The following is a 24445-nucleotide window of genomic DNA, read 5'->3' as shown; positions in this document are numbered from 1 at the left end:
GCATACAAGTTTTAATGGCACAAAGGTATGTTTTTTCTTTCAATTCAACTGTAGTAATGACAGATCAAATTGTGACATAGTACTTATTGTTTGGGTAAACAAGAGCTGAAAATTGTTAAATTTAGCTATATAAGTTTTGCTTTACAAGGCACAGTTTGTTGATACTGAAATCCATTTGTTTAGCCAGGTAAGGATTGAAGACTTTTCTGATTTATTGCAGGCCCAGATACCCAAGAACCAGATTGAGGGATCAGAGATGATCTTAATAGCTGTAGCTCTACCAAGGTCAAAGTAAGCACCCTATAGCATTGAAGATGACAAACTTCAATAAGTGAAACCATTCTTTAGACATTTCTTGATTTGCTTTTTAACTGCCAACTGTCAACTTTTTGTGGTGTAAGCTACCTGCATTGTAAGCTTTTTCAAATTTGAAAATCATAATGAGCAGATAATAATGAGCAGAAGTATATTTTTATTTTGTGACCAAAGTCTTAGGGACACCTGATGTCTCTTTAGAATTCTGTAATGACTTCTCACATTGTGTTATGTACATTACATGCATCTACAAGTCATATGCCCATTCATTTCCCTATTAACATTACATGCATATGTCTAATACCCTCTCATTGCATGGTTAATGCAGAGTATCTTAGGTCAGTTTTAGAGAATTGCTGAAGTGAGGATGAAGGAAATGTTATGTACTTCACCTTACTATCAACATTAGAGAACTGACTCAAAGCACCTAGCTTCAGACATGCAACTAGGAGAATGCCATTGTTGATAAGCAACACATCTCCAAGGTATTGTGATGACTTGATAACATATCAGTGTGTCTGCATGTGAATTTGTTATAATACAACAAGCAAATAATCAAAGAGTAGACAAAGCCAGAGTTTTACTGTTGTTAATAATTCATGGACAAAAAGGCCAAATAACTGTGAACATAATTGTTTTCCGTATATCCTTATATGCAATTCAGACTTTTCATAAGGTTAGCAGTAGACAGTATTTTACATTAAACTGCTGTTTATCATCCATTGAAAACACAAATATCTAAATGTGAACATAATTGCTTTGATTGGTTTGTTTATATGTTTCATAGCTTTATCTTAAACTTCATGTAGCTTCCATATCTTGTATATATTTCATTAGTCACCAGTTTTGTTTTGAACTCTGTGCAAGCACTGGGAGAGCTTATTTATTTGCTGCGGATTCAGCAGAAGAAAGAGCAAAATGGATGGTTGCTTTAGCTAAAGTAAGTCTTCACTTTGAACAGTTGTTCCATCATCACCATTATTTTAGGTTTTTTTTCAGATGACCAAAGTTTTCCTTAAATGTCCTTAAATGTTATCTGACAGGTGAGGTTTTTTTAATGGGAAGTTCTGCCTTTTACATTTGTATAGACTTAACCAAATTTACAAAGGAAAACTGACAGACAAATTATAAGGAGTTTGTAAAATGAGCAAGAAGAGTTTTTTAAAAAGAATTTTTAATTCATTTAATAGAATGTTTGTTTTGTCACATGTATGTTTGGTTTCAAAGATAATCGTAACATTTGCATTCAATATGGCATATGCATGTATGTATGTGTGTGCGTGTGTCCGTTTGTGTAGGTGTGCGTTTGTGACGCCCAAGTTTTCAACATGATATCTGAAGATGGAAATGTCAGACCAATTCATATTTGGTGTGTAGAAGTACCACATTGATTTATACAAGAAGCATATTGTTTCTTGGGGAGGTCAAAGGTACTAGAGCTGTGGCTCGGTGGATCAAGGCGGTGGCATTTGAAGCAATGAGGCTGAGCGATTAGGAGGTTCCGGATTTGATACCCGGCCAGGTCATAGTAAGGTGGGATGTGCATCCAAGAGCAATCTACGGTTTTCCCATCTGAAATGACTTTCTAAATTGAAAAGATTCCAAATTTGATTTTTAATGTTGAATTGGAAGCCAACCGACGTGTAAATTGTAATCCATAAGCCCTTGCGGGTTTCTCCCACATTTGTGGTCGCTTAAGTGTCGTAAATATATATGCTGATTACTATTATTATTATTATTAAATGTCATTTGGGGTCACCAGGGCTCAAATCGTGAAACCTTGTAAACATGATATCTCAAGAAGGTAAAATTGGGCAGATCTCATTTACTTCCCTCCCCTCTTAACTGTCTCTCTACACTTACATACCTTCCTAAACATAATTTCGCATGGAAGCCTGCACAGATTGCATATTTGATATGTAATTGTACCACATGGAGTAGAAGAAGCCTAATGTGGGCGGAAATCATTGGTCGTTTGAGTTCACCAGGGGTCAAATTGTGAAAACTATGCTTTACACAATATTTCAATAAGGACAGATGTCATTTTTAGTATGTTGATGTATCTATCACATTTAGTACACCAAGCCTGTTGTTGAGGTCAATGGTCATTTCAAGACAGCCTGTGTCATGTTGAATTTATTGTTTGTCACATAACACTGCTTTTCACTGTATTACTAAGATCAAGTATGTTGTACACCCTCACTATACGTCAGATTCATGAAGAAAACTTCTCTTGTTACATCATTGAAACCACAATGCATCTTTGCATTCTGGTTCAATCATGGCAGCAGCAATTTGCTATTATGCTTTCATGTTTATTTGCAGTGTCAAACCTTGGACTGTATGTGGAGTAAACTACAGGTGAGTCATGAACTCAAGATTGAAATAACCATCAGTTTTAATTCTGTGCTGATGCCTCCAAGAATTTTATCCAGTCATGGTGTTGTGTAAGTGTGCCTGTGTATGTGACACCTCTTTTAAGCACAAGATCTCAAGAAGTGCATCTGGTTTGAAAGTCATATTTGGGGTGAAAATTCAACTTGTAAAATTGATAAGTTATACCTTGAATGAAATAATATTTTGTATGTAGATCCACCTGCATGAGTACAAGGAATCTTTTCTTTGATGGCAGGTCTGATGGCAGTTTGTAAACCAATTTAATAGCTGCAAAAGTAAAGCTTGCATGAACTTATACTATGATATATGCTTAGATATATAGATATATATATTATATTATGCATCAAATATGTGGCGAGGAATCAGTAAGCTTTTCAACTTTATTGCTGCTTTTTAATGTTGCACATACAGTTTGAGGTTTTTCTGCTGCCTTGTTAATATTTATCCAAGCTTTGTCTACTCAAATTTCTCAATTAATTCTTCAACAGGGGTATCAATTTGCTGGTTTTCTGAAAAAGAAAGAGGGTGCTGCATCTGTAAGTTATCTTCATTTGAGTCATCCTTGGTATCTCTCCATCTTTGGTAAATAATGTTACTAAATCAAGATGACAAATATTGAATATTGGTTTTGGGAGGATTGAAAGTAAAGCTGAAATTCCAGGCCAATATAATGGAAGTATTACTCTCAGACAAATCCTCCATTGTCACCACTTTGTCAGCTCACCCTTCTATTGTTCAACCCAAATTTCCATGAAAGGCAAAACACTTCAAGTCTTACACAACCAAGATGGAAAACTAAGCGAAGCCTCGCAAATCTAACCGCCGAGTCCGGACCGGTGGATTTATCCATGCTATACAGTTATATTCACCGCCACGGTCAAGCTTTATACTAGCCATTTGAGCAAAATAGCGATTTGAATAAATGAACACTCTTAAAAGAGTCAAAAGGTGTCCAAACGTTCTACAAAGAGAGTTTGTTTATACACTGTATTTTATCCTTCTGAAAAGGCAAAACGTTTGTGAAAACAATTAAAGAAATGTGAATTATTACTGCAGGAATCTAAAAAGCTAATTTTCTTGTTTGCCCAGTTGGCCAAGTTGGTACAATAACTTTTGTTGCCTTTTTGCAAGTACAGGTTTCCTGAATTTTTAAGATTAAAAGTCTAAAAACAGTGAAACCAAATCACGATCTAACTTCTTGTACACGTGCACCAGCGTGAACCAGAGTCTAAGATACTTAAGGCTCTAGCATAATCCTACATGTGAAGAACAAGACCTGAACTCCCTAGCAGGTGAATAAATTTGGTTGACTGTAGAGCATTTTTGCACTCAGGCAGATCTGTATTTTTTGTTAGCCAGCTAGTAACCTTCACAGGCAAGAAAAAATTACATATAGGCCTACGCTGTGCTCGCTGAAAAATGCGGCAAAATGCAACAACACAAACATATAATGAGAGCAGTCTAGTCTAACCCGTGTTTGTTCGCTCAACTTGCATCCCAAATAAGCTTGCACTAAAATTCTCTCTGAATACTGTCACTTATATCTCTCACCATGTGGCAGCCTAACAACACACTAAGTCAATGGGAAAATCAAGCCTAACCATTTGTTTATTTGTTTAAATTGTGTCGCAATTAGCTTGCACTAAAATTATCCACGGTTTAGAGGGATGTACTGCTGGTATGCAATGATCGACGATACAGTCTATGGTCTTTGTAGTTAGCATACATGTGTGGCGTAGCTTAATTATTGTTTTGCTTAACTTTTGGTATGTCAATATGGGTTTTCCGAAGTTCTTGGGGCACATATTTTTTAATGCAATGACTGATTCACTTTATTAATCATAGTTACATTCTACTCGTTGATCAAGGCTAATAATGTACTGGTCCAGGTAAAAAGCTATATTTATCTGCTGTTTTGAGTAGTCGATTGTCACGATTGTTGATATGAGAAAAAAAAAATTATTTGCAAGGTTTGATTATGTGGAAGATTTGCAAGAATTATATAGAGTATTGAATCTGGAACATTTGTTAGGGGTGGATTTTTGTGTATATATTTGCGACATAAACTACAGCTCTACTGACTGTCAAAACCGCCAAAATTTATCCGCTTACTTGGCCAAGTTTGTTCATTGTTTGTGAACAATAAGCAGCTTTGTGTTGTCATGACGCTGTGCTCATTACTCAAGCTGGCTATCAGCTGGTGCATTCAGCCATGTAACCAATATGTACATCATAATCAGCAAGTGGTGCAAGATTTCTGCCGGCATGGAGATGGTTAGATTTGCCAGGCTTCCCTCAGTGTGGGATGAAGTTAAAGTGATGTTACCTTTGTTAGATGTTTCTTCCATTCTTACTGTGACATTGTTTCCATTGCAAGGTTATAGATTATAGCTCTATTTTTAAATTATTTTTTCCAGACCCAGTGGCAGAGACTGTGGTTTATACTTCATGGAAAGTTCATGTACTTCTTCTCAGCAGTAAAGAACTCTGAAGATTATATCGACCTAAGAAAGCTGAAATCAGTCAGTAAGTAAAATTGCTTTGATATTATCCTAAATAGTGTCTGCGCAGCATGTATAAAAAGAAATTAAATCAAATCAAATTGAAAACCCTTTATATTAAAGGTATGTCTCCAGTAGAGTAGATGAGAAGTGCATCTAATTTCAATGCCATTATCTAGTAATGGGCAGATGGCCAGAGAATTAGGGAAAGGGACAAAGAAGGGGCTGGAGGGCTCAAGAAGAAAGGAGGGTTATGGGGGAAGAAGAGGGTTAGGAAATAATGGGAAGGCTAGGGAATATTCAGAGAGGAGCAATAAGGGGATAAAGAATTGTAAGGATGTGGAAGAGAATCATAAGAGGGTACATATTAATACCTTTCTTGCTTTTCCATATTTTAAGGTGTTGACGAATCTGACAGTGAGGAGCAGAAGAAAATATCATTTGTAATGCCAAAGATGTAAGTAATAAATACACTGTCCTTCAAACAAGAATAGATTACCTATGAGATCATGTATGCTTGATGAATATATTATTCAAAGTAATCCTGGTAAACAAGCAAGGTATTAAAGGCAAAGAAAATTAGCAGTTTGTCACACATTATAGTATGTATGCCTATGTATTACCTTGAGTCTTATTTGATTAATACCTTATGTTTATAAATTTAAAAAAAAATAACTCACAGCAAAACTTGTGGAGTGTTAGCTCAGTGGTTAACGCCGGTGCCTTTCAATCATAAGGTCCCAGGTTCGATTCACTCCCAGATAAATGTATGTCGTCCAGTTATAGAGTTGTTGACAATTAACAATTCATAATCATGGACGTTAAATATGAATGTAAGAGACTGACTTCGGTCAGCTTGCGGCTTTGATAAGCCAATGAGGCTTCTTCGCAAGTTCCTGCAGGAGGATCTAATATATATATATATATATATATATATATATATATATATATATATATATATATATATTTATTTATATATATATATAGATATATATAGATATATATAGATATATATATACATATAAAACAGTTTCTCCAACAAAGGAATTACCAAATCCTGAATATATATAATTTAAACTTAAAACATTCAACAGTTTTAATCATCTAGTTTCCTAAGCTTGTAGTATAAGAATCAATTTACCACTTAGGCCCACCTCTTGTTAAGAATGTATTGTTGTGACTCTATTTGCTACAAACCAAATCAAAAGACTAGTAGCAACATACTGGACGACTTCAGTTGAGCAGAATCAAATCAAAGGACTAGTAGCAACATACTGGACGACTTCAGTTGAGCAGTATCAAATCAAAAGACTAGTAGCAACATACTGGACGACTTCAGTTGAGCAGTATCAAATCAAAAGACTAGTAGCAACATACTGGACGACTTCAGTTGAGCAGTATCAAATCAAAAGACTAGTAGCAACATACTGGACGACTTCAGTTGAGCAGTATCAAATCAAAAGACTAGTAGCAACATACTGGACGACTTCAGTTGAGCAGTATCAAATCAAAAGACTAGTAGCAACATACTGGACGACTTCAGTTGAGCAGTATCAAATCAAAAGACTAGTAGCAACATACTGGACGACTTCAGTTGAGCAGTATCAAATCAAAGGACTAGTAGCAACATACTGGACGACTTCAGTTGAGCAGTATCAAATCAAAAGACTAGTAGCAACATACTGGACGACTTCAGTTGAGCAGTATCAAATCAAAAGACTAGTAGCAACATACTGGACGACTTCAGTTGAGCAGTATCAAATCAAAAGACTAGTAGCAACATACTGGACGACTTCAGTTGAGCAGTATCAAATCAAAAGACTAGTAGCAACATACTGGACGACTTCAGTTGAGCAGTATCAAATCAAAAGACTAGTAGCAACATACTGGACGACTTCAGTTGAGCAGTATCAAATTAAAGGACTAGTAGCAACATACTGGACGACTTCAGTTGAGCAGTATCAAATCAAAAGACTAGTAGCAACATACTGGACGACTTCAGTTGAGCAGTATCAAATCAAAAGACTAGTAGCAACATACTGGACGACTTCAGTTGAGCAGTATCAAATCAAAAGACTAGTAGCAACATACTGGACGACTTCAGTTGAGCAGTATCAAATCAAAAGACTAGTAGCAACATACTGGACGACTTCAGTTGAGCAGTATCAAATCAAAAGACTAGTAGCAACATACTGGACGACTTCAGTTGAGCAGTATCAAATCAAAAGACTAGTAGCAACATACTGGACGACTTCAGTTGAGCAGTATCAAATCAAAAGACTAGTAGCAACATACTGGACGACTTCAGTTGAGCAGTATCAAATCAAAAGACTAGTAGCAACATACTGGACGACTTTAGTTGAGCAGTATCAAATCAAAAGACTAGTAGCAACATACTGGACGACTTCAGTTGAGCAGTATCAAATCAAAAGACTAGTAGCAACATACTGGACGACTTCAGTTGAGCAGTATCAAATTAAAGGACTAGTAGCAACATACTGGACGACTTCAGTTGAGCAGTATCAAATCAAAAGACTAGTAGCAACATACTGGACGACTTCAGTTGAGCAGTATCAAATCAAAAGACTAGTAGCAACATACTGGACGACTTCAGTTGAGCAGTATCAAATCAAAAGACTAGTAGCAACATACTGGACGACTTCAGTTGAGCAGTATCAAATCAAAAGACTAGTAGCAACATACTGGACGACTTCAGTTGAGCAGTATCAAATCAAAGGACTAGTAGCAACATACTGGACGACTTCAGTTGAGCAGTATCAAATCAAAAGACTAGTAGCAACATACTGGACGACTTCAGTTGAGCAGTATCATCTTCTGAGTAGCAAAGTCTGGGGCCTGTTTACTTACAGTAGGATGTTCATAGCAACTTTACGTTAACATGAAGCAATGTAGCTTCATTAATGAAGACACTGAATCGATTTGAGCTAAGATATGAGTAAAGTCCAAGATTGATGTTTGCTCCTATCAAAATTCTATTGCTACATATTATTTGACAAATACACCTTTGCCAGAACGGCACAACTTTAGCACTGCCATTGTATAGGTTTGTATCATAAGTTGAGAGACATCAGGCAAGATTTTCATCGGGATAGTCATTGTTCACTAAACAGAAGCATTATTCTATTTTGCAGTGCCCTGAATTGCGTATTTCAAATTGACTATCACTAGAAATTTATTAATAATTTTGTTATACCCATTTGCAGTTTTATGGATACTTGATCATGGAGTGGCCCTAATTTATTCATTTTCTCCAGTGCACTAAAGAAACCTTCAGATTTGTCATATTTATGGAATTAATTTCCCTCATGAAAGAATTTCAAAGTGCAATAATTTTTTTAACCTTTTTTTCCCTTTCAGGAACCTTTATCTTACAGCAGAAACTGACCAAGCGAGAGATTTATGGTATCAACAAATAGTCACAACTTATCAGGTTAGTCTCACAGATCCCAGCTAGCAATGTTGTGTTTAATGTAATTGTATCAAATTTCATCTTTTATTGCTAAAATAATGTTGCAGTTTGGCAAGCCTGTGATGAATAAAGGAAAAGAATAGAGGAGAGCCTATATAATTTGGCATTGGAACTTTGCAGTTACTCACCGCTGCCATGGTAACAGTACCTATGAATAATAGTTTATTGATTGAATTCTTTGTGTTTAGCTTCTATACATGATAATGACTGCAAACTTTACATCATTAGAAGTTTTCACTACTGTCCATAAAGTTTGGTATGCTTGGTTCCCATCTGATGTTAATCTACAAATTTGTCTACTTTATATAATTGAGGACTATGTTTGTAATTAGTGTTGATATTGATCACTAATGTAATGGTGTTAATCAACTATTTTATCAGTTACAATTACATTATTGACAGTCAGTGTGCAATTGATGCTGCACTTTTGTTTGTAATTTCTTTTCTTTTTTTCCTTTATCGTAAGTAAGTAATTGTATTCGATTTCCTGGTGGGTTTCTGAGAGATTTTATAAAATGAAGTTGGTTTGTTTTCTGACAGTCTGCTGGGCCAAACCTTGATGACCAACCTCTCTCAGACGATGATGTGCCACTAATCATCACTGCCTGCATCAACTTCGTTGAAGATAATGAAGGTACTGAGCAAAGTAGGGCACTCTAGTATCCAAGCATGCATCATTTCATATGAACAAACACTACCTGTTATCCACCTACTTATTGAACAAATAATACTTGTGTTATCCACCAAACTAACTTTCTTTTGATAAGTGTATGAACTAACCATAGAATGAAACTATGAGATATTAGTATGATATTAAGTGGACCAAATAACAGAAAGTCGTTCATTACTTATTAACAGGCATCTTCATCTCTGCATGCAGTGTAGTAGCTATTGGATCCCTTCCCACAGATTATCCCATGTTGCCACTGTAGTATTGCCTTCCACTTTATTGTCTTATTCTAAGTTGACAAAACGTAGTCAAGTAAATTGGTTTGAATGGAGGACACATGGGAAATGATTGATTGAATGATATATATATATATTATTGTATGGTTACATATGTAAGAAGTGCCAGTCTTGTTTTAATGATAGTGTCATAATAAAATTTTCAAGCAATCTATCCATTGGGCACAATACACTCAGTCTCTATTCAAGCGGATTAACCAGCTACTAGTCCAAAGTTTGGTAGTTTTGGTGTTATTTAGTAAATGATAAGTAAATGAGCAAAATCCAAATATTTTATCTAACCAGATCCCATCACTTTTTGAAACGAATAGTTTACTGCAGCTCAACTTGGAATAAATTCTTGCATCTCTTCTGATCATGCTTCTCTAAAACATAATACAAAAAAACCAGGAGATGTAGGAAAAATACAATCAAAGGAAAGAAAGTGGTATGCATGAATTGGCTGAAGAAGATTATGGAGGATACTGATCGAAATATGTGCTGGTAGTATCAAAAGAAAGCTGAAAGTATTTGATCCCCTGGAAGTGGGAAAAATAAATGCAGAATTATAAGTATTAATAAATAGACTACGCTTGGTAGATGTTTCAGGGCACTTGTTGAAAGAAGACAGGGTTGTACATCAGTATTTAATACAGGTCAGTTTTTAATACAGGTCAGTATTTAATACAGGTCTTTAGTTGCGGGAATTGTGAATTGCTCAGACAGGATTAGATCTACACCAGGCCCTATGTTGCTGTACTATGTCACTGATTTCGTGCTGGTTCTGCATACTATTTATTAAGGTCTGGAAACGGAGGGAATTTACAGAAAGAGTGGATCATCAACAGCAATCAAGAAGATTACCTCACTGTTTTTGGAAGACCCTAGGAGTGTTCCACTGGCCTTGAAGGAAGGAGAGTATGATGTGCATGATGTAACAAGCTCCATGAAAAAGTACTTCAGGGAGTTGCCAGAGCCTCTGCTTACCAAAGACTTATATCAAGCCTGGATAGGAGCTGCTGGTGAGAAATCAAACTTTAAATTGACTGTCTGTAATATTATCTACAAGCCTGTATAGGCTGCTGGTGAGAATTCAAACTTTAAATTGACTGTCTTTAATATTAACTACAAGCCTGGATAGGAGCTGCTGGTGAGAAATCAAACTTTAAATTGACTGTCTGTAATATTATCTACAAGCCTGTATAGGCTGCTGGTGAGAAATCAAACTTTAAATTGACTGTCTGTAATATTATCTACAAGCCTGTATAGGCTGCTGGTGAGAAATCAAACTTTAAATTGACTGTCTGTAATATTAACTACAAGCCTGGATAGCAGCTGCTGGTGAGCAATCAAACTTTAAATTGACTGTCTGTAATATTAACTACAAGCCTGTATAGGAACTGCTGGTGAGAAATAAACTTTAAATTGACTGTCTGTAATATTATCTACAAGCCTGTATAGGCTGCTGGTGAGAAATCAAACTTTAAATTGACTGTCTGTAATATTAACTACAAGCCTGGATAGGAGCTGCTGGTGAGAAATCAAACTTTAAATTGACTGTCTGTAATATTAACTACAAGCCTGGATAGGAGCTGCTGGTGAGAAATCAAACTTTAAAATGACTGTCTGTAATATTAACTACAAGCCTGGATAGGAGCTGCTGGTGAGAAATCAAACTTTAAATTGACTGTCTGTAATATTATCTACAAGCCTGTATAGGCTGCTGGTGAGAAATCAAACTTTAAATTGACTGTCTGTAATATTAACTACAAGCCTGGATAGGAGCTGCTGGTGAGAAATCAAACTTTAAATTGACTCTCTGTAATATTAACTACAAGCCTGTATAGGAGCTGCTGGTGAGAAATCAAACTTTAAATTGACTGTCTGTAATATTAAATACAAGCCTGTATAGGAGCTGCTGGTGAGAAATCAAACTTCCAACAGCCATGTATGCCTCATAGTCTGGACCAGGTAGACAGCTTTAATATATTGTGCAGCTAATGGGATTAAGCAATCATTTTGGCATGCGTTGATACTAACACCTAAAACCCACCTTCAGTATCATCTCCAAATGACCAGGATAGAAATCTTTCCCTTTCCCTTGCAAATGTCTGCAATTTATACAATGTTTATATGTACTTGGAAACTCAGAATTTTTTTGCTGCACTACATCAGTCCCTAGCTGTACAGATTTAAACACAGCCATGTTACTGTACTGTGAAGTGTTTTTAAGTCATATGAGTTAATTCAAAATTCTTGTGAAGCAAATCAGATCTGCTAGATCCTTCCAGGTAAAGACTAGCAAAGTAAATAACAAATTGGACCTATAAGGGAATATGTTGTCTAAACATGTAAACTGCAGTATGTATCTCAACCAAATTTTAATACTGTGTTTAAAAAATGACATTGTACAACAGTGGTTACAAATAAATGACTGTTTGCATTTACCTCTGTTTCTGATTTTGAAAGTGTTTTGACTGTCTTCACTTGGCATGTGACTGGTAATTAGACATACCACTGGGTATTGAGCCAGTAAAATCACTTGTAACTTGACCTGCAAGCATATGACATGGTAATAGCTGTGCAATTTTCTTGTTGGCTAAGACCAAGATTATTTTGTTTCTTACAGCTGAGGAGCATCAGGATAAACTTTTCTGCTATAAGGATTTACTAGAGTCGCTGCCATCCATCAACTATGCTATAATTAAAGATCTACTTTGTCATCTCAAGAAGTAAGTTTCATTCCTGATGATTCTTCAGACAGTTCTTGTAATTTGTTTTGCTGGTCCCTAAATGTTTGCCCTCTTTGTTACCTGTTGACTTCTGATGATTGATTTATTTTTCAGAGTCCTTGACAATGAAGAGAAGACCTGTATGAGTGCATCAAATCTGGGCACAGTCTTTGGACCAACATTAATGGCTAGTTCTGATCCGTCATCAGTAAGTCCAGGAGAGGAATAAATGTAGTAGCGCTGTAAGAGGAGGGACAGGGAGAAGATGGGGGAGGAGGGGGATTTGTTGATAATAAAGTACCTCTCAGTATCCCAATGATTATTGTCTGGCTGGTTTGTGATTGGATTTACAATACCATAGGCCATCTGATGACATAATATCAGACCATTGTAGGTAGATGTTGTGAGCACCATGGAATATTTGTTCGTGTTTCTTACAGACCAGTTTGCTCTAGAAATGGAACTATCACTGTGTGAAATGCTGTCTTTGTCAACACTTAAATAGTATTCATTTTGAATACTTAACAGTTTATATATAACCATCAAGTCCTTTGTTTACATGAAGAAAATCATAAAGTAGAGGGCAAAATAAACAAAATAGTTTCTAGGTTGGGGCTCTTAGCCTAAATGTCTTCCATTTATCATTTCTAAACCAGTGTGTGGACATGCTTTCTTGATAGTGAGAACTTACAAAATGAACAGAGTTTGATTTTGTTGATTAGCTCCTTTAGGTGAATGATGTGCTCTCACTGACTGCAAATGCAACAATGATATCATGATAAAAGATGTGTCATTTTGAAAGCAATGCCAATAGTTTAAAGTTGATTTTAAATTAATTTGTAAATTAATTGATGCTGTTCACTGACCATTCTCTCTCTCACTCTGTTGTAGACAACCTTCCAAAGTGCTGAGAAAGAAATCCATGTTATTCTAGAGCTGATTACATACTGTGACTGGTTATTCAACATCCAGATTGATACTTTAACCAGGGACAAGGAACAGAAACTCCAAGCTGCCAAGGATCTCCTTAACAGCATTGAAAGTCAGCCGGTACGTACATGTTTAAATTTCAAGAGAAGAGAAGGAACGTTTGTAGCCAGGGGAAGGAGATGGAGGGGGGTGGGGGGACAGAAATGATGATAGACCAATAGGGTTGGACAAAGTGGTAACAGGAGGGTAGAATTGACCAATGGGGTTGGACAAAGTGGTAACAGGAGGGTAGAATTGGAGACATGTGTGCAGTAGATCGCTGTTGTTATTATCATTTCTGGAGATGTTTAGGCATCCTAGTAATCATAGGAACATTCTAAGGCACAAAGTCTCACAACTACTAGTGATGACAATAAAATCTTTGCAATAGTCAATGCCAATGTTCGAAATGGCGATAGTCTTCTTAGCTATTCTTGTTAAGTATAAGGGCGTTTAATTTATGTGAACAGGATAACCAAGAGATATAACAAAAGCCAGGAGCAAGGGCACAAGTGTTACTGCTCCATTTATCTATTAAATTATGCATATCATTAAAAAGGAGACAATGTTCAGATCAAATATGTCAACCATTGCAAAGCTTTTTCTTTTAACAATGTCAGGTGGATTCCGAGTTTATTGTGGAGATATTTCATGGTAGAAAGCCACTGAAAGGTGATGCCAGTTCTTTTAGTATAAAGGTGAGATATAATTTGGTTTTAAGATGTATGACATAATAGTGTTAATTTCCTGCCTTAAACTTAACAGTTGTGATCTCGCCTTCACCTACAACAAATAAATGGGAAGGAATATAGTGTTGTCTCTGAAACTACTTTTAAAAGACATCTCTTACTAGAAACAGAAAACATTAAATTTGCCTTCTTGCTTCTGAGAACATTTTTGGAAATCCAATCAGTCCCTGTCTCATACTCGACATAAGCCTGGTAACTGGCATGTTGTTATTGATTTCTTTCCATATCTCACATACTGGCATAGATGGATGTGTGGCAAGTTGGGAAACTTGGTGGTGGCTTTTTGTCTGTACATGGATTCATGTTGGATGCTTTAGGTGCTCATATATATTAGTATTTGTAAGCCTGCCTGTCAACAGTGCATACATATGTAACACTCATTTTTCATCCTGTCTTTCCCATCCTTGAATCCTAGATTTCAGATTCAACAACTGCTCAGCAGCTTATTCAGAAAAGTATCGAGCAGAACAAAGTGAAATACAAACCAAACTTGGCTGTGTTTGAAATTGTTTGTAAAGGAGATATGGGTAATGGTTTTGTAATCTTTGCAGCATTGTTTCCTTGATGCACAAATGTTGCTTATAGCTGTTCCTGTTTCACCTAATTAGTAGAGTGTAGCTGTATGTTCTGCAGTCTGTGTTAACATTATACAGTACTTTATAGAGTTCATACCCAGTCAGTGAACAAAACAAGTATCTTTGCATCATTACCACTCTCCCATTTTTCAACCTTTTGTCAATGGTTTAGGAAATATTCAAAATGCAGTATGTGATATGATAGAAATGAATCAATATCTGTTAGAGGCTTACTACATATGAACAAACAGCTCAGCTCAGCCCCCCTCCCTCCCCCTCCCCCCTTCCTCTCACATTCCTTAAATTCATGTTGGTAATAATCAATGTTTGCTGACTTCATGAATGACCATGTGTGTTAAAATTCTTTATCAAACATCAGTAAAAAGCTGTGCATGTGCTTTCATATGCCATTAAAAGAATCATTTGCTTAATGTATGCTTCTCTTTTTGCTTATGTTTGCAAAATATGGCCTTTGAAGAAAATGAGGAAGCTTAGGCACCATATACAAAATCAGTTATGCGGAATCCCTGCCTCGTCCCGCTGCGGGTTTAATCCGACCGCGGTAAAACTGCCATGAATAGCGCTATTGTTGGTCGGAAGGCACTGGGGGAACAATGGTCCAGTGCTTTATCTGCTGCGGCCGGACGGTGATCCTTTCATGTTACCTTGTAATCCGTTTTAAATGAAGGAACAAAGGTTTATCCAACCGCGGAGGGCCTATGTGATCAGGACGTTGATTTTGAATGACAAGTGAAAAGTAGGCTTCTCTCCACGTATATCAAAAGCGATGTTTTTACGTGCAGTGTAACTACAAACAAAATATTAATGTTAGGTTTCCACTTCTGCATACATGTGATATTCGATGAGATTGTTTCAGCCTTTTACATGTATTAATGTTATTATCAGTGCAGTAAAACAAACATTCACTACCGAAATCCCGAAAGAGCTTACAATTTTCCAGCCAAATTTCCCAACGCTACTAGCACTTCGATTACGAATGACAAGTGAAAAATTTGTGCTGATACAACTCTTTCCCGCATTTACCGGTATTGATAACGATGTTTGTACGGTCATTGGAACTTTTGACAAATTACTAACGTTATGTTTTTATTACTGAATAGCCTACATATGGTATTTGTTTCGATACAGCCTTTTACATGTTTTGAATATAGCCTTAATGCAGTAAAACAAATACTACCGTACCAAAATCCCGAAAGTGCTAACAATGTCCAACAATTACTACTCAAAAATATTTTCTGAAGAAAAACCTTACGATATTTTTCTCAAATATTGATGCTTAGATAAGTGCTTCCTCACAAACAACGAGCTGCCCCCGAAATTAGCTCCGCTTAACGTAAAACTTCTATATATATAACACGTTGAAAAACCTGAGTTTTTACACACATAATTCCCATTGACATTGGTCACGGAACATAAGTAGGTCATCGACATTTGAACTTGCCCAAGTTCATCGCACCATGGGAACGACACAACACATTGAACATGACGGTACATATTCCCGCCATCTGGACGCCGAGTTTAAATTTTGGTGTAATATGCAAATTATTAATGGTACTGTACTGCACGGTAAAACTTAAAAAAGATTGCGACATATTGCAACACACATATTTTTGGAAGTTGTTGTAGAAGTAACTTTTGTATCGAATGTAAAGTACTGTAAGGTAGTATAGTTTATAAAAGACGGTTTTCTTCAGGTGGTAAGGAAAAGGGGTGTTTCGGTGAACTCAATCTCTTTGTATAGTATTTCGATACTTAAAATGACGATGTACAGTGATGAACATGCAGTTTCTATTTCTCTTTTAGTAAGCTCTACTTAGCATTTTTATCTTCTGTGGATCTTTATTGGAATAAATACGAAATGTTTTTTTTTACGCCAGTAGGCATTTCTTAAATTGTTGACAGAGCTTCAAAATCTAATTTCCAAAAAGTTGGTTTTCATGAAGGTTTTATATAAACGACATACAGCTAGGGTAGAAAAATATTAACTTAACCACACTAACGAGACTTGTTCTATCCAAATAAAATACATGTTTCTCGTACTGAGATCTGAAAAAAAAATGGGCGGCAATTTTTCTTCTTTTCATGCGCTGATACTACAGTAGTTTGGAAGATGTGGCAACCTTTACAAAATAATTTTTAAGGATAGTTTAGATTTCTTGTAATCCAAATAGAGACTCGGAAAGGAGGCCCCTTGCGCGGACGAGAAACATGTTTTGTTTTTAACCGGACCTGCTCTAAAGTTGTTGGGTGGAATTTTTTTTTTCATTCTGTTGGAACCAATGGTAAATTATATAGAGAATTGAAGTAATTAAAATGCTTTATCCATGTGGATATACCATCATCTTGTTAGAAAAATAAAAGCAGGTGACATTCAAAATAGTATTCACTTGTAGAAACTCCTTTCTTCGCGCATCGAAGTGTCGAAGGACGAAGCCGCGATATATATTGTATATTTGCGCTGCATGTACTGGATCAGTGCATGTCCAAAACGATATGATTCGATGGAAAATTTTATTTTGGACTCTTTATTTTGCTCCCCGGGTTGAAGGAATAAGAACGTTATTTTTCTGAGGGTAAATGTCGATCAACTACTTCTGAGGTTACTTGAAACTTAACTGTAAAGATTCCATTGTTAAAATTTGATCATCCGCTCGCAGCCGAACGCTATCATTACATCCTTGAATGGAGACTAAGTACTATTGTTTGCGCGGCCGGACACAGCCGGCTTAGCAGTGGTGAAGGGCTCTGCTTTGGGTTAATCGGACTGCAGGAAGACGGTAGCGCCGCTGTCGGACGGCAGGGTATTGTTTAGCGTGGAAGACGCGGGATTCCACATAGCTGATTTTGTATATGGTGCCTAAGATGAGTTGTTGTGATTAGAGTAGAACCATATATTGATTAAGTTAATGTATCTGCTGTAAGATCTGTTTAATATTGACATGATTGACTACTGATTTATCTGCCCTTTACATTTCTCCAGAGAGGTTACTGCATAGCTATGAGTATGTCCTGCAAGATATAATGGGCTGGCATGCAGAGTTTGGGAGTAATGCTGCTAACTACATGTGCATCATGGAGGATTATCTTACACCTAAAGTAGAACTGGTAAGAGAATACATTTCACACTTGCTATGTGATTATTTTCAGATCAACTATGGAATAGGATTGGTAGTGCTAAATACTCTGTTAGATTTTCAACTGACCATTCAGTTACTAAAGCTCTGTAATGCTTATTTCAATACATAGAAACTAATAGCAACAAATCTAATGTGCAGGATATGGTTGGTTCCTGCAAGCATTCAACAGATTGTAACATGGAACATGATTGTGTGTAGTAAGACTTTTAGGAACCACTCTCCAAGTCTTTATGTTCATAGACTACTGACACTGAAATCACAACTGACATGACCTAGGTCACACAAATAAACAAAATAAGAAAACAGACTTTGAACTTTGAAGTGGGCAGCTGATAATGTTACTTTATTAATGAACACTTTGAGTTAGAATTGATGTGATAATGTTTAATTCTTGGACTTGACTGTCAATCTTTTATGAGGATTCACTAAACTTTTCATTTTTTGACCTTCAACGATTTTAATTTTCCTGCAGTATATGAAAGTACTGAGCTCAAGTGACTTTGTAAAGTTTCAAGAAGGCAAGAAAAACTACAGAAAAATGTATTTTGAACTTAACCAAAATGTACTCAACGCTTACAAAGACAAGGTGAGTGCAGAAAGTTGAAGGTTCTAACTTTCCTCTCCTATAATTTGTATAGCAATTTACAGCAGGGAAATGTTATAGCCTGGAAGATAATATTGATGGTGTGTTCACATACACCAATGTACAGTAGGGATCTGTTATAGCCTGGAAGATAATATTGATGGTGTGTTCTCATACACCAATGTACAGTAGGGATCTGTTATAGCCTGGAAGATAATATTGATGGTGTATTCTCATACACCAATGTACAGTAGGGATCTGTTATAGCCTGGAAGATAATATTGATGGTGTGTTCTCATCACACCAATGTACAGTAGGGATCTGTTATAGCCTGGAAGATAATATTGATGGTGTGTTCTCATACACCAATGTACAGTAGGGATCTGTTATAGCCTGGAAGATAATATTGATGGTGTGTTCTCATACACCAATGTACAGTAGGGATCTGTTATAGCCTAGAAGATAATATTGATGGTGTGTTCTCATACACCAATGTACAGTAGGGATCTGTTATAGCCTGGAAGATAATATTGATGGTGTGTTCTCGTATACCAATGTACAGTAGGGATCTGTTATAGCCTGGAAGATAATATTGATGGTGTGTTCTCGTATACCAATGTACAGTAGGGATCTGTTATAGCCTGGAAGATAATATTGATGGTGTGTTCTCATCACACCAATGTACAGTAGGGATCTGTTATAGCCTGGAAGATAATATTGATGGTGTGTTCTCATACACCAATGTACAGTAGAGATCTATTATAGCCTGGAAGATAATATTGATGGTGTGTTCTCATACACCAATGTACAGTAGGGATCTGTTATAGCCTGGAAGATAATATTGATGGTGTGTTCTCATACACCAATGTAGAGCCTGGAAGATAATATTGATGGTGTGTTCTCATACACCAATGTACAGTAGAGATCTATTATAGCCTGGAAGATAATATTGATGGTGTGTTCTCATACACCAATGTACAGTAGGGATCTGTTATAGCCTGGAAGAAAATATTGATGGTGTGTTCTCATACACCAATGTACAGTAGGGATCTGTTATAGCCTGGAAGATAATATTGATGGTGTGTTCTCATACACCAATGTACAGTAGGGGTCTGTCATAGCCTGGAAGATAATATTGATGGTGTGTTCTCATCACACCAATGTACAGTAGGGATCTGTTATAGCCTGGAAGATAATATTGATGGTGTGTTCTCATACACCAATGTACAGTAGGGATCTGTTATAGCCTGGAAGATAATATTGATGGTGTGTTCTCATACACCAATGTACAGTAGGGGTCTGTTATAGCCTGGAAGATAATATTGATGGTGTGTTCTCATCACACCAATGTACAGTAGGGATCTGTTATAGCCTGGAAGATTATATTGATGGTGTGTTCTCATCACACCAATGTACAGTAGGGATCTGTTATAGCCTGGAAGATAATATTGATGGTGTGTTCTCATACACCAATGTACAGTAGGGATCTGTTATAGCCTGGAAGATAATATTGATGGTGTGTTCTCGTATACCAATGTACAGTAGGGATCTGTTATAGCCTGGAAGATAATATTGATGGTGTGTTCTCGTATACCAATGTACAGTAGGGATCTGTTATAGCCTGGAAGATAATATTGATGGTGTGTTCTCATCACACCAATGTACAGTAGGGGTCTGTCATAGCCTGGAAGATAATATTGATGGTGTGTTCTCATACACCAATGTACAGTAGGGATCTGTTATAGCCTGGAAGATAATATTGATGGTGTGTTCTCGTATACCAATGTACAGTAGGGATCTGTTATAGCCTGGAAGATAATATTGATGGTGTGTTCTCGTATACCAATGTACAGTAGGGATCTGTTATAGCCTAGAAGATAATATTGATGGTGTGTTCTCGTATACCAATGTACAGTAGGGGTCTGTCATAGCCTGGAAGATAATATTGATGGTGTGTTCTCGTATACCAATGTACAGTAGGGGTCTGTTATAGCCTGGAAGATAATATTGATGGTGTGTTCTCATACACCAATGTACAGTAGGGATCTGTTATAGCCTGGAAGATAATATTGATGGTGTGTTCTCGTATACCAATGTACAGTAGGGGTCTGTCATAGCCTGGAACATAATATTGATGGTGTGTTCTCGTATACCAATGTACAGTAGGGGTCTGTCATAGCCTGGAACATAATATTGATGGTGTGTTCTCATACACCAATGTACAGTAGGGGTCTGTTATAGCCTGGAAGATAATATTGATGGTGTGTTCTCATACACCAATGTACAGTAGGGGTCTGTTATAGCCTGGAAGATAATATTGATGGTGTGTTCTCGTATACCAATGTACAGTAGGGGTCTGTCATAGCCTGGAAGATAATATTGATGGTGTGTTCTCATACACCAATGTACAGTAGGGGTCTGTTATAGCCTGGAAGATAATATTCATGGTGTGTTCTCGTATACCAATGTACAGTAGGGGTCTGTCATAGCCTGGAAGATAATATTGATGGTGTGTTCTCATACACCAATGTACAGTAGGGATCTGTTATAGCCTGGAAGATAATATTGATGGTGTGTTGTCATACACCAATGTACAGTAGGGATCTGTTATAGCCTAGAAGATAATATTGATGGTGTGTTCTCATACACCAATGTACAGTAGGGGTCTGTTATAGCCTGGAAGATAATATTGATGGTGTGTTCTCGTATACCAATGTACAGTAGGGGTCTGTCATAGCCTGGAAGATAATATTGATGGTGTGTTCTCATACACCAATGTACAGTAGGGATCTGTTATAGCCTGGAAGATAATATTGATGGTGTGTTCTCATACACCAATGTACAGTAGGGATCTGTTATAGCCTGGAAGATAATATTGATGGTGTGTTCTCATACACCAATGTACAGTAGGGATCTGTTATAGCCTGGAAGATAATATTGATGGTGTGTTCTCATATACCAATGTACAGTAGGGATCTGTTATAGCCTAGAAGATAATATTGATGGTGTGTTCTCATACACCAATGTACAGTAGGGGTCTGTTATAGCCTGGAAGATAATATTGATGGTGTGTTCTCGTATACCAATGTACAGTAGGGGTCTGTCATAGCCTGGAAGATAATATTGATGGTGTGTTCTCATACACCAATGTACAGTAGGGATCTGTTATAGCCTGGAAGATAATATTGATGGTGTGTTCTCGTATACCAATGTACAGTAGGGGTCTGTTATAGCCTGGAAGATAATATTGATGGTGTGTTCTCATCACACCAATGTACAGTAGGGATCTGTTATAGCCTGGAAGATAATATTGATGGTGTGTTCTCATCACACCAATGTACAGTAGGGATCTGTTATAGCCTGGAAGATAATATTGATGGTGTGTTCTCATCACACCAATGAACAGTAGGGATCTGTCATAGCCTGGAAGATTATATTAATTTGAATGGGATGTATTTGATGCAATGAATTTGTGGTAATGAAATGTAATATTTGTAATGAGATGCTTTGTAGATTGTTCTTTTATCACTGCAGTTGGTAAAGAAGAATGTTTAGTGATAAGCTCTCCTTTTTCTTCTTCACAGTCATCACCCTCAATGGCATATCAGTGGAAAGTAGCTGAAATGAAAATATACTTTGGACATGACAGAAAGAAGTCTCCCCCTACACAGTAAGTATACCTATGGTGATAACTGCTTGATTAGGTTTGAGACTCCCCCTACACAGTAAGTATACCTATGGTGATAACTGCTTGATTAGGTTTGAGACTCCCCCTACACAGTAAGTATACCTATGGTGATAACTGCTTGATTAGGTTTGAGACTCCCCCTACACAGTAAGTATACCTATGGTGATAACTGCTTGATTAGGTGTTAGACATGGTAGGGAAAGTATCACATTGAGAAGTATTAATGTCTGTAGGGATTTAAGTTGAAGTAAAGTTACTCTGTATGAGATATCATCTCTTGACTAACACTTACTCTATTGATATCTCCATTGTCAGACTAGTATGTGAAGTTTCAATAAACCGTTGAACTTTTTTCTGGGTCGCCATGTTTAGGAAGAAGTTAAAAATGCCTTCTTCAGTTTCGACCAAAGTTGACCATTTTACATCAATACAGCAATGATTAAGTAGCAATTCAGGTGGTGGTATCCCTTCAAGGTTTGATGATGTAAAGCAAATATTTGGTTAAACGGATTAAGTGCTCTGTTCTCCATATAACCATGCTACCATAGTACTATGCTACTGAGCACTTTACTATAGTCTACTACAGCAATCAGTGTGCATTTAGGCCCATGGCCCTGGAACTTCCATGAGTAATGAGCAATGAACGACCAGAAATCCACCCCTCAGAATCGATGCTAAGAATGCATGAAAGCTAGCTGACTGTCTGTCTAGTACTGTACTATTTGTGCTTCAGTATGATATTGTACTATACATGTTGCATGTACACTGTCTTATAGAGTGGATGATGTGTTAAGGAAGGATAGCACAGAAGGACATTTCTATCACTAAGTTATGTCGTCTGGATGAAGCATTGTGCCATTGTTTTAACTGAATGACTAGTGTCAATCAAATTAATGCAGCACTGACTGAGATGGAATAAAACATAAATTAATGAAGCACTGACTGAGATGGAATAGAACATAAATTAATGCAGCAATGACTGAGATGGAATAAAACATAAGTTAATGCAGCAATGACTGAGATGGAATAGAACATAAATTAATGCAGCACTGACTGAGATGGAATAGAACATAAATTAATGCAGCACTGACTGAGATGGAATAGAACATAAATTAATGCAGCACTGACTGAGATGGAATAGAACATAAATTAATGCAGCACTGACTGAGATGGAATAGAACATAAATTAATGCAGCAATGACTGAGATGGAATAGAACATAAATTAATGCAGCAATGACTGAGATGGAATAGAACATAAATTAATGCAGCACTGACTGAGATGGAATAGAACATAAATTAATGCAGCACTGACTGAGATGGAATAGAACATAAATTAATGAAGCACTGACTGAGATGGAATAGAACATAAATTAATGCAGCACTGACTGAGATGGAATAGAACATAAATTAATGCAGCACTGACTGAGATGGAATAGAACATAAATTAATGCAGCACTGACTGAGATGGAATAGAACATAAATTAATGCAGCAATGACTGAGATGGAATAGAACATAAATTAATGCAGCAATGACTGAGATGGAATAGAACATAAATTAACACAGCACTGGCTCAGATGGAATAGAACATAAATTAATGAAGCAATGACTGAGATGGAATAGAACATTAATTTATGCAGCAATGACTGAGATGGAATAGAACATAAATTAATGAAGCAATGACTGAGATGGAATAGAACATAAATTAATGCAGCACCAACTGAGATGGAATAGAACATAAATTAATGCAGCAATGACTGAGATGGAATAGAACATAAATTAATGCAGCAATGACTGAGATGGAATAGAACATAAATTAATGCAGCAATGACTGAGATGGAATAAAACATAAATTAATGAAGCACTGACTGAGATGGAATAGAACATAAATTAATGCAGCACCAACTGAGATGGAATAGAACATAAGTTAATGCAGCACTGACTGAGATGGAATAGAACATAAATTAATGAAGCACTGACTGAGATGGAATAGAACATAAATTAATGAAGCACTGACTGAGATGGAATAAAACATAAATTAATGCAGCAATGACTGAGATGGAATAAAACATAAGTTAATGCAGCATTGACTGAGATGGAATAGAACATAAATTAATGCAGCCTTGACTGAGATGGAATAGAACATAAATTAATGCAGCACTGACTGAGATGGAATAGAACATAAATTAATGCAGCACTGACTGAGATGGAATAGAACATAAATTAATGCAGCACTGACTGAGATGGAATAGAACATAAATTAACGCAGCACTGACTGAGATGGAATAGAACATAAATTAATGCAGCCTTGACTGAGATGGAATAGAACATAAATTAATGCAGC

The 24445-nt window shown here is 36.6% G+C and overlaps 1 protein-coding gene across 8 annotated transcripts in view; it reads left to right on the top strand.

Annotated features, from left to right (window-relative positions):
* LOC139980201 (arf-GAP with Rho-GAP domain, ANK repeat and PH domain-containing protein 1-like) overlaps window positions 1-24445 on the top strand; it is a 101798-nt gene that overhangs the window by 63018 nt on the left and 14335 nt on the right. For all 8 annotated transcript variants that reach the window (XM_071991677.1, XM_071991682.1, XM_071991676.1 and 5 more), the window contains 17 exons: window positions 221-291; window positions 1153-1255; window positions 2641-2676; window positions 3201-3248; window positions 5130-5238; window positions 5613-5670; window positions 8592-8664; window positions 9244-9337; window positions 10452-10670; window positions 12278-12380; window positions 12495-12588; window positions 13272-13430; window positions 13970-14047; window positions 14514-14625; window positions 17675-17799; window positions 18304-18417; window positions 21999-22084. In XM_071991677.1, coding sequence (XP_071847778.1) covers window positions 221-291; window positions 1153-1255; window positions 2641-2676; window positions 3201-3248; window positions 5130-5238; window positions 5613-5670; window positions 8592-8664; window positions 9244-9337; window positions 10452-10670; window positions 12278-12380; window positions 12495-12588; window positions 13272-13430; window positions 13970-14047; window positions 14514-14625; window positions 17675-17799; window positions 18304-18417; window positions 21999-22084 — 1682 coding nt within the window. The remainder of the gene's footprint in view (window positions 1-220; window positions 292-1152; window positions 1256-2640; window positions 2677-3200; window positions 3249-5129; window positions 5239-5612; window positions 5671-8591; window positions 8665-9243; window positions 9338-10451; window positions 10671-12277; window positions 12381-12494; window positions 12589-13271; window positions 13431-13969; window positions 14048-14513; window positions 14626-17674; window positions 17800-18303; window positions 18418-21998; window positions 22085-24445) is intronic.

Source organism: Apostichopus japonicus, chromosome 14 (genome assembly GCF_037975245.1).
Source record: "Apostichopus japonicus isolate 1M-3 chromosome 14, ASM3797524v1, whole genome shotgun sequence".
Lineage (NCBI taxonomy): Eukaryota > Metazoa > Echinodermata > Holothuroidea > Aspidochirotida > Stichopodidae > Apostichopus > Apostichopus japonicus.
This window is presented reverse-complemented; position numbering and strand designations above follow the sequence as displayed.